Here is a 12,488-nt window from a genome sequence, read left to right as displayed (position 1 = left end):
CAAGCACAAGAAACTAACTGTAACTCTGGCAAAATATTAAGAGAAACAAGAAACAGAATCAAGACAGGAACTGTAGGACCTGCGCCACGTTGCATCTGTACTTAATTTCTCTGCATTTGGATTCAACCTTTGGCCGTGGCTGAAAAGGCATTCAGGTCATTTATAGTGACAGTTCTCAAAAATGATTTGCACAGCTGGCCGAGTCCAGCTCAGGTTTGGTATTCTTTAAGAAATCGTCCACAGAAACATTTGTGTGTCCACGCTGTTTCTCAGGTCAAGGTACATCTTGATGTCTACATGGTCTTTCACAGCTGACTCTCCTTCCCACCATCATATTCCTTCATTCTTTATTCCACATGCAAAGAGCCTCACATCGTCCTCTGTATCCTTTATTTTTCACTTCTCCCTTATTTGTCCCTCTTCCAGTCAGTCTCCTTTGTCGTCGCTGTTGTCCTGCAGACGCAGAACACTCTCCAAGCGCTTAGCCCTAATGGGGGGTAACTGTTCATATGTATCAAAACCGAGCTGTAGGTGCTGCTGGGGAAGACGGAAAAGAAGCAAGTTGTTCCTCAACACCTGGAAATGAGACACTGAGAGTAAGAAGAGCAGCAGAAGTCTTGTCATTAACCAGTTACTCTTTACAAGCGGTGCTTCTGAGATTACCGGGAGAGATCATGGAGAATCTCAATTTAGAGAATGACTCGATGTCAATAAAGGCCGCCTATATTTTTTCATCACCAGAAAAACGCACAAATGTGGAACCTCTCCATTCATACACTCAAAGAGTGTCATCACTGGGTAGAAACCAAAATGCTTGCGGATGTAGTCGAAAAGACTTACAATCATTTAGAGGAATAAAAAAAATATATAACTGGCACGGCCCAGAGAGGAGTCAGATGCATTCTGCAGGAGCAAATGATACATGAGCTCTCATGGGTTATATTCAGACTGCAGGCCAAGCATATTTGTTTCTGAAATCCCATCTTGAGAATAGACTGTCTGCACTTTTATTCTTAAGTGATCAGATGTGTGTCTATTACCAGTCTGACTGCACGGGTTACTTCGGTAATGTCAGAGGCAGCAGTAACTATGTAGCAAAGCAGTTGTGACTTGGCTTTCCAGTTGGTTGCTTCCCGCTTCGCCTGTGCTGGCAGACACACATCACACATCTGTCCACACATTCTTATCCTCCGTGTTTTGACCTTAAACCTTCTTTTTGTGGCAACACTGATTCCTCTCAGCACGGCTATAAATCTGTCAGATTTTATGTTGACGCTGTGTCAAGTTACAAAGTTACATTTGACTTTTTTTTCTTCTTCTTTTTTTTTTTTTTTTTTTAACTCTTGTTAAAACTTTGTTTTGGGTGAGCAGACTTTCTAAATATCAATTCGGATGCAGTTCGGACATGCTAAAGAAAAAAAGAAAAACAAATAAAAATAATCAGGACTGGTTTGATAGGAACTAAGTTTCTAAATGGAATCACTTCAGGTGTTCAATGTGATGTTAAAGGTGACTCGACAAAGGCAGATCAATGCTCGCATAGAGTTAAATTTGTGTAAAGTTACTGCAATAAAAGAGCGCATCGTCTGGGTTTTAAACCCCCTCATAATCTCTTACAGATGTGTCAGAAATATACTCAACAGAAGGTCAGGTCACCAGTCCGTCACAGGGCCAACACAGACACAAACATGACATGCATGCGCACTCAAACTCACACTTTCTATCCCCACGGCGCCTCAGTGCTCTCTTAAATTAAGCAGACTAAACGTTACTCTTTGTCTGGATTTTTACACCCAGTGGTCAAAATATTTTAATTGATCTGGGTGGTCTCCATAATCCCCCCTGGCCCCTGCTTTAAATGGTCCTTTTTTGGTTGAAAACCCCACAAAAGACACTGGTGAACAACTATAACAAACAAAAACTTAGCTAAAATATGCACAGGTGGAAAGAAAAACACTTCAAGAAGGGAACAGCTACTTGGAAGCACGTCAATAAGTTGTAAAACAGCACAAAACAAACCAGTTTGTCAGTAAACTGGAAGGAGTGAGAAGAAGAAGAAGGGAGAGAGTAAGGAATGAACATATCATAGCAAAGCGAGATGGGGAAAGTTATGGAAAACAAGCAGTGCATGCAAAAAAAAAAACAGGGGAGTACCTCATCTGTCAGGTAGTAGATTTTCCTCAACATGCTGTGTCGAGCAGCTTCCACCTCCTGGAAAATAACATGTGGTTAAAGCTGATGTTTCATACTATCCCAGCTGCACGTTGTAATATTTTCAGCAGCACTGTTCTGATATTTGGGAATTGAGTGAGTGAGCAAGTTGGAAAGTATTTTTCTCATTCTAGAAATTTAAGCCCAACAACTTCAAGTTAAATCCAAGTCACATGCCACAGATTTTCAGAATTTCAAACGTGAGCGAGCCAAGAAATATTCTGAGGCTGCCACACTGTTTTAATCAATGAAATGAAGACCGTTATGAAGGCTCTTCAAAATCCACTGAGCTTGTATTTAATGCAGAAAAGGTTCATATATCCCTGTAAAACCCCTAAGCTCCAGCCTCCAACTCAGTGCAGCTGCAGCACCCTCTGGATTTGTTAAACCATTACACATGTGAGACTTTGCCTCACGTTTCGTTGTGTGCAGGAAACACTCTCCTGTGCAGAAAGAAATGACATGTTTTCTGTTTCTTACGCCTTTCTTTGTACAGGTGAAACATACGTGAGCCGAGCGGTACCTGTGCTGCAGCATCCTGTAAGAAGATGAATGAGTTCACATGAGCCAAGGCGACCACATACAAGATGGGACACCAGGAGAACCTCAGGGTCCCTGTTACCAAGGAGCGGAAATAGAGACGAAGGAGAGGGAGGGAGTCTTCAGGTGGGGAGGTGAACCTCTCGATCGGGATGGACAGCTTCGGTTGAAGAGACGGACAGAAGAATAAGTAACCAAACTGGAAACCTTCCTTCGTATTTACATTTTAAAAAGGCAAGTACTGAATTTACCTGTTCCAGAGTGACCCCCAGTGATCTCAGCATCCCCACGTGTTCTCCAAACACAGCCAGTCTCATGGTGGCGCTGTACCTCCTCTGCAGGGGCAGGAGGACCCAGCTGCCAAACAACCGGTCTCCAAAAGAGACGGCCTCATACTGGGCCAAGAGGGCTGTGTACAAGTCCTGGAAGGAGGCGAGACCAGGAGGCGGCACGTTCAGGTCCAAAGAGTCCAGCCTGGATCCCCTTTAAAAGGAGAAACATTCATTCATTAGGAGCTTTTGAGTTTGTTTATTCAGATTTAGCATAATACTGTAGTGATGTTTCAGATGTTTTTACCAGACCTGGTCAGCAGTCTGAACAGACCCCAGGTCAGTTTCTGAACCGGTCTCTCCAAGAACAAGTCACTTGAACACAGGAACACACAGGACAGGCGGGCGAGCTTGGCGACAGGAGGGATCACCTTCAGAGAGGGGAACAAATATATTTTTTACACCAAGCACCAGGTTCACAAAAGAACATCCACAATATTGCAAAATTACATTACAATCACTACTTTTTATTATAATTTAATCCACTAATTATTTATCTAAAAAGGCACATTTCCTAAAGGAAAAAAAAGCATTTTCTTTCTTAGTAGCTTTGTCTGCTTTGACTCGTCTTTTAAAAGATATAAGAGGGAAATCCTGCGTATCAGATTTTTTAGTCTCTCTATATACATCTCCATTTGTCCAGATCCTAAGAATAGCCAATTTAGCACGATAGCTCATTTAGCTGCTTGCTTTTCAGTTTGCTTGATTCAACCTCCGAGAATCTGTGTTAAACTTGAAGTTTTTCCATATTTCACTCGCGGTATATGAGAGCAACTCAAAAGCCTCCTGAGGAATTCCCATCATGACACCTAATAAAAGTATATCTGCCTTGACTTGTTTTCTTTTTACCTTTAGAGCGTCTTCCCTCCAGACCTCCAGCAGCAGCAGCCACTGGAGACAGTGGGTCACTGCCTGCAGAGCCCCTTGAGGAAGCTCCTCAACCGCCAGCCCTCCACCATCAGAGACCCCCATTCGTTCGTACAGACTGACGAGGGGCAGGAAAGGCCAGTCGGAGGGCAGCGTGGGACCAGTGAGCTCTGGGAGGAGATGGGAGTTGATCCAAGGGTTACGCCCCAGGAGAGAATCTCGAGATGCAAGTACGGACGGCTCCAGGTGGGCCAAGTGAGTGAGGAAGCAGCCTCGGATGGATGGCAGCTGGACGCAGGCTTCTCTCAGGAGGGCGCCGACGGTCTGGAGAGACGGAGCGCTTTGGTGTTGCGTGTCGTCCTGAAGCTTCAACTCTCCGAGCTCCACAGCCTCAGGTCCGCCGCTGTGTCCCTCTCTGCAAATCAAAGAGACAGAAGCTCCACATCACTGTTCCCGGCAATTTCATCCTTTTCACACACACACAAAAAACCTGCCGTTTTGAAAATTATGTCAATTCAACGTCTGATAGTGAACCAAAGAAAAAGATCAGGATTTTAAGCCTCTGGGGGGACTCCGCGGAAATTTATGGCTAATTAAACTGTATAAAATAAGAGGAACTCTTACGATATAAAGTCCCTGCTGAAGATAACACTGGAGAGCAGTTCATGTGCCAGGTATTCACTGCCTGGCAATAACCAGGGAAGCAGCACCAGTGCCACCTGGTGGTAAAGTGAGGCATGTTTTGCTACTTCTGGCTCAATGGGAACCTGAGAAACATCAAAAAGAAAAGAGAACAGAGCAGAAATAAAAAGCATTATTACAGAAATGATAGAAGAACTCGCATGCAAACTGTCCATAATCACACAGATTAAGAAGTAGGTTATAACCAACAGTTAGAGTTTTTTTCTGTTCAATGGACTGGAGTTAAAAATGAATTGAGGCCTACGAGTCTGTGTGCCAGCCGAAGCAGCAGGTAGAGGACGTGATGCTCGTGACGAAGAAGCCAAGCCCTGGTGTGCGACAGGTTGGGTGTGGCCTTACTGCAGCTACGCAGGTAACCAATCACAGGCTCTGACAGGAGGAGGCCAGTGAACTAGAGAGGATCAGACATGAAAAGTGAAAACGTTTGAGTGAAACGTGCGGTTTTAATATACGTTGCCACAAAATGGCAGGATATTTTAACCCAACTCAATAAGATTATCCTATGATTTCAAACTCTTTAAGAAGCTCTACCTTCCTGCTGAGACCTTTATGGATTCCTGTGATGGTATCCAAGAGAAGTCCCAGCCCTGTCAGAAGAGGGAAGGGGGAGCTGGGAGCAACCAGCCCAGGTCGGTCTCTCCATCCTGAGCAGGCCAAACCAGGGAGGTTAGGCGTCGTCTCTGGGCCCAGACGACCAGACTTAACATTGCACACCACAGACGAAGACCTTGTATAAAAAAATTATGATAAAGCGTGAAGGTTTCAATCAGACGAACTAGGATTGGCTCAAAGGGAAGAAAGAAAAAACAGGCGTACCTGAGATTCTTCAACGAGTTTTGAAAAACACCGTGACACATCAGAGGAAGAAGAACCTCAGACGTCAGAAGCTCCAGTTCTTGAAGTGTCTCCACTGGCTTGAAACAGTTCTGGTGAATATCAGAAAAGTCGAAATCTTTCATTTCATGAGTTAGCTTTTGTTTTTTCTGACTGATAGTTGTGTTTACGTCATTAGTTACAGCTTATGGTTGTACGAAACACAGAGTTCGTGAGTTTGATTTAAAAAAGACACACAGTTTTCCTACATATGTAAAAACAAGGAGGCAGGATACCGCACCTGTCTGGAGAGCTGGTGGTAGAAAGCTTCTAAATAGACTAGGTAAGCTGGTATCAGAGCCAGGCTGCTGTCTTTCTGGATTTGATCATCAAGACTCTTGACAAAAGCCTTTAAATGCCCCAACAAGGATGCCTGCAGCCCAGTGACATGACCCCAAGACACAGGAGGCGGAGGGGGGCACACCTCTCCTTTAGCACTGAAACAAATAAAAGAGAAGGCAACACGTGGACACAAAGGTTTCCGGCAAACGGTGTGCGAGTCGTTGTGGTCGTGTAGCTCCTCTGTACCTGACCATGCCAGCCTGGATCTCCTGATGGCAGCCAGCAGAGTGCGTTACTTGTGTGAGCAGAGAAAGCAGAGCCAAGAACCGTTGGAGATGCAGGGGCAGCAGAGGGTCTGAGGGCGGCAGAACTCTGTGGACCGACTGCAGTGCCTTCACCAAGGCTGGGTACAGGTCTCTGGGGGGAAACAGTCCACAGTGAAAGTACTGCAATTAAAATACTCACTGTGGATACAGTTTAATGCCACCATTTGATCCGCATGAAGTTGAATGATGCCGACACAAAAACGCTCGTCTCAGTATAAACAAGGTGCACTCAGACGGTGTTATTCTGATTTAAACATGGTTATCAGCAGCGATACACAGCTCCCAACTGTCTCCTGCTGCACTTGAAGGTTTTTTTCATGTGCAAATGCAACTTTTGCACTTTCCATTATGCCAAAACAGCAGCCGTTTAATCTGGGTTTAATTTTAGAGGAAAGGGAAGAAGTTGCAGAAAGACAAACATAGTAAAATAGGCCAGCTGGTCAGCAATCAATAACATTCAATGAATGAACGCAATTGTTATTAAAACAGAATTTCGTTGCCTGACTCACAACTACATTCAATTTTCTTTGATGTTTTCTGTCCGCTTGGCTATGAAGACAGCAGCCGCTTGCCAAGATGACTGTTTAGCAGTCTTTCTACCTCAAGCAGGCAGCGTTATCTTGAGTTGACTTACAAGTAAAGGTCGCAGGCCTGTCCGTAACCGGCTGCTACAGCCCACAGCCTGTAGGCCTCAGTGGTGATCCTGAGGGCCTCGGTCGGCTCCAGCAGCAGCTCACCGGGCTCGGCACTCAGGAGGCATGACAGACGCTCCCTCATTCCCAGAGAGTTCAACTGCGGAAGAAGAGCGGAAGATACGCTACTGACGAAATGACGAAAACACCCTGTTTTAAACATACTTAGTGGTAATCTGAGTTTACACATACAAATACATTACATTTAACAATTAGAAATACAAAAGTGCCACCACTTGACTAGGTTTCATGTTTTGTAATTTGCATAACATTTCAAATTCACAGAGATGTATTTGACATGGAAAAATGAAGGATGGGGAACCTGCTCTCACCAATGAATGCTTAAATGTGAAAGTACAACTCAGCCCGTCCAGTTAATAAAGACCACCTCAAGTGCTAAATTAGAGACAGTTATCAAAAACTTTTACCAGTCTGGCACAGGCGTGTCTCCCAGAGGTAGCCAAAACCCTCAGGAGCTTCATGGCGCTGGCCAACGGGAGTCCATAAACGGACTGAGGATGTAGTGACGATGATGCGGCCCAGGAACTGGGAAGAAACTCGGACGTCACAGTCTCCATCAGGCGAGGACAATCCAGCACCTGAGAGTGAAACACAGTAATCCAGCAGTTCCCACCGGTTTAAGTTCCCACCAGTTAAACTGGAAACTTGTCAGCGTTACTCTTGTCACCTGTGTGGCAGATGGCGAGGAGTGCCGAGCGATGCGTGTCAGGATCTGCAGGATGTCCTGAACCACCCGAGGTGACGGTCGGACGACCTCGAGAATGTAGCGCAGCCGGGGGAGTAGTTTCATCTTTAACAGACCCTGCAACACAGAGCAGTCACCTGTCAGCCTTTATCTGTTAACTCGAACAGCAACAAATGCTGCCTAAAGCAGCGGACATCAGTCGTTACCTTGACAACGTCTTGCCTCGTAACATCATGATCAGTCTTCTTCTCTTCCTTTTCCTTGGCTGTCTCCTTCATGCTTTCATCAAGCCCTTCATCCTCCTCGTCCTCTTCTTCTTCTTGAGAAGTCGGCAGCAGAGGGAAGGAGGACAGACCGCGAAACCAGGAGAAAGTACAGTCCAAACAGTCCTGAAAGAAATCCAGGAAGACCCACAAGAACTCTGCTGTCATACACTCATACAGAAACTCAGAAAAAGACAAAATAACAGTAAAAATGCTAAGACACAAAGCGATGACAACTTTTGCAATAATTGTCATCATTAAACAATCAAATACTCGGGATGATCTTACTTCATCTTCTGCACAGACAAGGAGTGATTTCAGAGCATGCACCGCTGCAGACATCACTCCCTCCACACCATCATCCAGAGCAAAGCGAAGCAGGAAAAGCAGGCCGGCGTCCAGCAGAGTGGAAATCACGCTGCCTTTCAGGACAGGCAGGTACTCTCCTGCTCGTGCCTACAGGACACAAAACACAGAAACACAACTGATTGCCCATAAAGTTTCCAGGAATGATGCGCGACACTTGGTGCGTGTAAGTTCGTGCACCTTTGACAGGATGTTGGCTAGAGTGCCGAGAGCCAGACTCCTCTGCTGGATGACCTGACTCCGAGACAGCAGGAAGACTTCCTGCAAGGCGTAACCTGCCCGCTGGGGTGACATCATCACAGAAAACAAAAACGTACACTTTTCAAAAGCGTGATAAACATAAAAGATTGTCAAAGTTAATTGAACTATTTAATCATTTTTAAAATCAGTGTTTATTTCTAATAAAAAAAAAAAGGGAACCATATTTTTTTGTTTAATTCAATTCTACTGACCTCTGGTTCCTCTCCGTGGTGGTGCAACCCTAAGTGAGTCGGCAGATCCTCGGTGGGTCGAATTAAGGTCCCCGCAAAGTCAAAACGAGCCTGCATGGCCTTTCAGGACACACCAAACCACAAACTGAGCTGATTGATTGATATGTTCAGTTCCAGGCAAACACTCTTTGTCCCATCAGCTTGAATCCAGAACATTAAATAAGGTGGCAGATCTGAAAAGAAATCACCCCTTACCTTCTGAGTTCCTCTCTTTCTGGGTGCAGGCAAGTCTCTCATCCACTCCAGCTTCTCCGGCTCCAGCTTGTCCATGTGGACCCATTCCCTCTGGGGCTTCACTGGCAGGTTCGCCTCTGAATTTATGGTAAAAATGGGCCAAAAGGGACTTAAAGTTACAGTGTGTAACAATAACAAAAGAAACTATAACTGTGTTTGTAATAACTTCTGTTTGCTTTGCTAAATTCACTGTTACATCTTTATTTCCTTAGGATGAACCATTCTACACAGGAGAAGAACACAATTACTCCCATAACACACGCCTAGATGAAGAAGAATAACCTTGAATAGTTTTCAGTGTTGTTTTTGGGCTTTTTTTTTTGGTCTGGTTGCATAAGATAAGCTACTTATGTGGGTTCGCTCCAAGTACACGTTTTGCTATATTAACAAGCAAAATGGCACAGTTTCTCCTCTTGTCCCTGTGAGGAAAGGATTGGCCCAGTTGCTAAATAAGGAATGAGACAAACCGAAATAGCTGGATTGATGGAGTTTTTGTACGTACTCCTCTTACAATGCTGAGGACTCAGCCCAACATGCAGAGAGTGGGTGAAAAGACTGGATTTTAATAACTGTACACACCAGATGGCGTTCAGATTAATGCAACATACAAGCAGACCATTTATATCTTATTTGCATGTAACATGTTTCTTTTTTAGAGCCCAATCACTACTTTTGGGCTTGTTTTTATAGTCCTAGTTGTTTGTTAGTGCTATAAGAGCTAATGACACCATTGCATACACGTAAAAAAAAAAAGATGCAAAGAAAACTAAGAAAACTTAGACGGCAACTTTGTAAAAACATATAAAAGGATATGAAAACACAGGTTCAGTCAAATAAAGTCCAAAGCGTTGTTAGCCAATTTAAATTTGACAGTGGTTTTAAATGAGTGATAGAGCTCCAAGCTTTCACTTGTCATGCCAACTTTCCATTGTTGCAAATCATAGCAGCTTTTACAATTCTATCAACACCACAGGACGGATTGCTATGAAAACATACAGCAGCCTGTTTCTGACTGAGCACCACTGTATGTTACACAATCAGCATGTACTCTCTCAAAACTACCAGAAGAGTTAAGTGGCAAAAATTCCACAGGACGACGACAATAAGACGTTTGTTGGATAGAAACAGTCATAAATTAATTGTTGTTGATTTGCTTCTGCATCAGCAGCAGAAAGCAGCAGCTGAAGAGGACGAGTTAATAAAAAAAATAAATAATTAATTTAAAAAAAAGTCTTTCTTTTGAATAAATCGTACCGGTCACAGATGGAGGTGGTGCCATCGCCTTCTCCTCTCCCTCCTCCATCTCCACTTCTTGAAGTTTCTGAAACAACACATGAGCACTGGAGGACTCTTGGCTGACTTTTTTAAGAGGAGGATCCTCCTTACAGCTTTTCTCCGCGGGATGTTTAGATGAGGGCGCAGAGTACGGGACGCTCTGAGATTTACGATCTCTGACAAACTCAACCAGTCTGGGATCTGAGAAGCAGAAATAATCCCGTTGAACAAAGAGTTACAAAACGGTTTCACGCGCTGTATTTCGAATAAAAAAAAAACAAAAAAAAAAAAAAACACATCACTGCTTACCGAGCTGAGACAAGAGTTTTCTCTGCTCCTCTAGTATCTCAGACCGAGACATTGCCTGGAGCTTGGCCTGGTTCTCCCTGTGGATTCTCATGGTCTCTCCTGAGCTCTGGGGCCCCTTAAGCCCTTGACCTGACACCAACCTGGGACCTGAGACTATGGATGGTTCTAGAGAACAAACATGAGAAGAGTGAGAAAGAAAAAGAAGACACATTGAGAACATAATAGCTTTTAAAACGAACCTTCGATAGTTCGATACTACTTACGATAACCAGCAGCATCAACATGATCCGTATCCATACGTGTTTCAGGTGGGAGGTTCTGCTGTCCTGGTTCAGGGGTCTGAGAAAGTGTTTTGGCCTCCTTAAGTCTCTGAGTAGCAATCTGACGAGCAAAGATGCTCTTCTTTCCTCCAGCTGATGAAGTCGGTACCTGCAGGTCAGTACCAAATAACCGGAGTCACATCACATAATACGACGTTGCCCACAGATAAGAATGTATATTTTACTTTTAGAGCTTTTGCAATGTGTGCGATTGTATATACAGGTGACATAAAAAGAGTTTAATCCACTTAAATTTTTCAACATTTTGTTATGTGTCAGTCGGGTCTTCAAATGTTTGCATCTGTCTCACTGATCTACAAACAATTTTCCAAATTAACCACAGCAACAGATCAAAAAAAGGCTTTGCATTTTACCTGACTGCTGGTTTCTGAGCGGTGCAGGACTTTGGGGAAAGCCATGCCAGTAAATGCTGGCAGAGATATCGGAGTACAGCTGGTATCTCTCTCCTTAGAGCAAAGAATAATGTTACAGATGCACAGAAGAAAAAAAATAGCAAAAACCTACAATTTTATATCAAGGCGAACATATAGAAAGGCAAAATAATGGCTTTTTTTTGGTGGTGCACTGTACAGTACACTGATAGAGTTATACTCACTCGTTCACACCTGTTAGCATATCCTTTTGATTTTTTTACAAAAGGGACTTACAACAATCCTGGAGAGAACGGCACTGATGTGACTATCGTGTCTGTCCAGTCTCTCCTCGGCATTCTCATCCTCAAAGGTAACACGGCTGGCTTTAAAGCGCGACTTCTTCGGAGGGGCTGGTGTCAGAGAGGGGAGTTGGTCTGGAAGATCTTAATCAAACATAACAAATGAACATTAGGTTGTTTGTGTTTTAGTTTAATTTTGCGAGATGACAATAATTGTTTCACACAGGTCTTAGAAGTTTAATAGACACTACTAATTTCCAACCTTCTATGGTGACCACATCTTTCTGATTTCCTCCATTTTCCTCGCTATGGCCTCCTTCTACTTCTCCAGCGTCCCCTCTCCTCTTGTCAGGACGACGGACCACACTGGCTGCAGATGGAGCACCAGAGGTCAGAAAACGCTCCTGCTCTCTCAGGAGGTCCGCCTCAGAGTCGGACGGCTGGGGACGCCGCAACATCCTTCTGAAGCATACAAAAATGACGTCAGAGTCATGGTAAATAATTCAGCTTATGACTAATACGTCACACAGTTTGGTGGACTAAAAGGTGATAACTCAAGGGGTCCAAAGCTGGTGGCTACCCACTAAACATGCTGCATCTGTTGATAAATGGTGCCTGGCTCTTTAACTGCTCTTTACACATTCAAGCTCTTCAGTTAGCTCATAAAAATGTTTTAACTTATAGCCACGTTTGGCAAACATGAGACTAAATCCATCTGATCAATCAAACAAACTATCCACTTCTGGCTAAGTGATGCTTTTCCCTTTTCACGTGTGGCTGAGTTTGCAACGCAACGCAGATGAATGTCGCGCGGTAAACGTAAAGAAGGTAAACAGAAAATCCTAAACTGCATTCAGATGAAGAAAAAATGTACCAAAATATTACCAAGCCGTGTAGCGTTAAAATGTCTGTCGAAGCTGTTGTCAGAACTGTTTTATGGTGGCGCCAGCTAACCTTCAGATATGTGCTGAATCCTGGAGATAATCTGACAACAGTCGGTAGTTCACACGGAAGATTTTTAGTGTGGCA

At 44.0% G+C, this 12,488-nt stretch overlaps 1 protein-coding gene across 2 annotated transcripts; it reads right to left on the bottom strand.

The window, feature by feature from the left end:
• Positions 1-335: 335 nt before the first annotated feature.
• On the bottom strand, positions 336-12,484 carry rpap1 (RNA polymerase II associated protein 1). Of its 2 annotated transcripts, none has more exons than XM_072365191.1 (27): positions 12,414-12,484; positions 11,722-11,921; positions 11,455-11,603; positions 11,161-11,253; positions 10,730-10,895; positions 10,467-10,631; positions 10,137-10,358; positions 8,844-8,959; positions 8,610-8,708; positions 8,338-8,439; positions 8,080-8,247; positions 7,735-7,917; positions 7,511-7,645; positions 7,251-7,421; positions 6,765-6,922; positions 6,051-6,221; positions 5,764-5,959; positions 5,466-5,575; positions 5,181-5,376; positions 4,894-5,040; positions 4,572-4,714; positions 3,930-4,362; positions 3,333-3,451; positions 3,003-3,234; positions 2,735-2,911; positions 2,155-2,211; positions 336-576 (listed from the first exon to the last, which is right to left on the bottom strand). In XM_072365191.1, exons 2-27 carry the CDS (start codon positions 11,915-11,917, stop codon positions 427-429), a joined length of 4,254 nt encoding a protein of 1,417 aa, XP_072221292.1. In that variant the 5' UTR covers positions 11,918-11,921; positions 12,414-12,484; the 3' UTR covers positions 336-426. The 2 variants fall into 2 exon arrangements, with proteins under 2 accessions (XP_072221292.1, XP_072221291.1); XM_072365190.1 differs by having other exon boundaries at positions 12,345-12,452.
• Between the last annotated feature and the right edge of the window lie 4 nt (positions 12,485-12,488).

This window comes from Leuresthes tenuis, unplaced genomic scaffold (assembly GCF_036924035.1).
Source record: "Leuresthes tenuis unplaced genomic scaffold, fLeuTen1.0.hap1 SCAF_15, whole genome shotgun sequence".
Classification (NCBI taxonomy): domain Eukaryota; kingdom Metazoa; phylum Chordata; class Actinopteri; order Atheriniformes; family Atherinopsidae; genus Leuresthes; species Leuresthes tenuis.
This window is presented reverse-complemented; position numbering and strand designations above follow the sequence as displayed.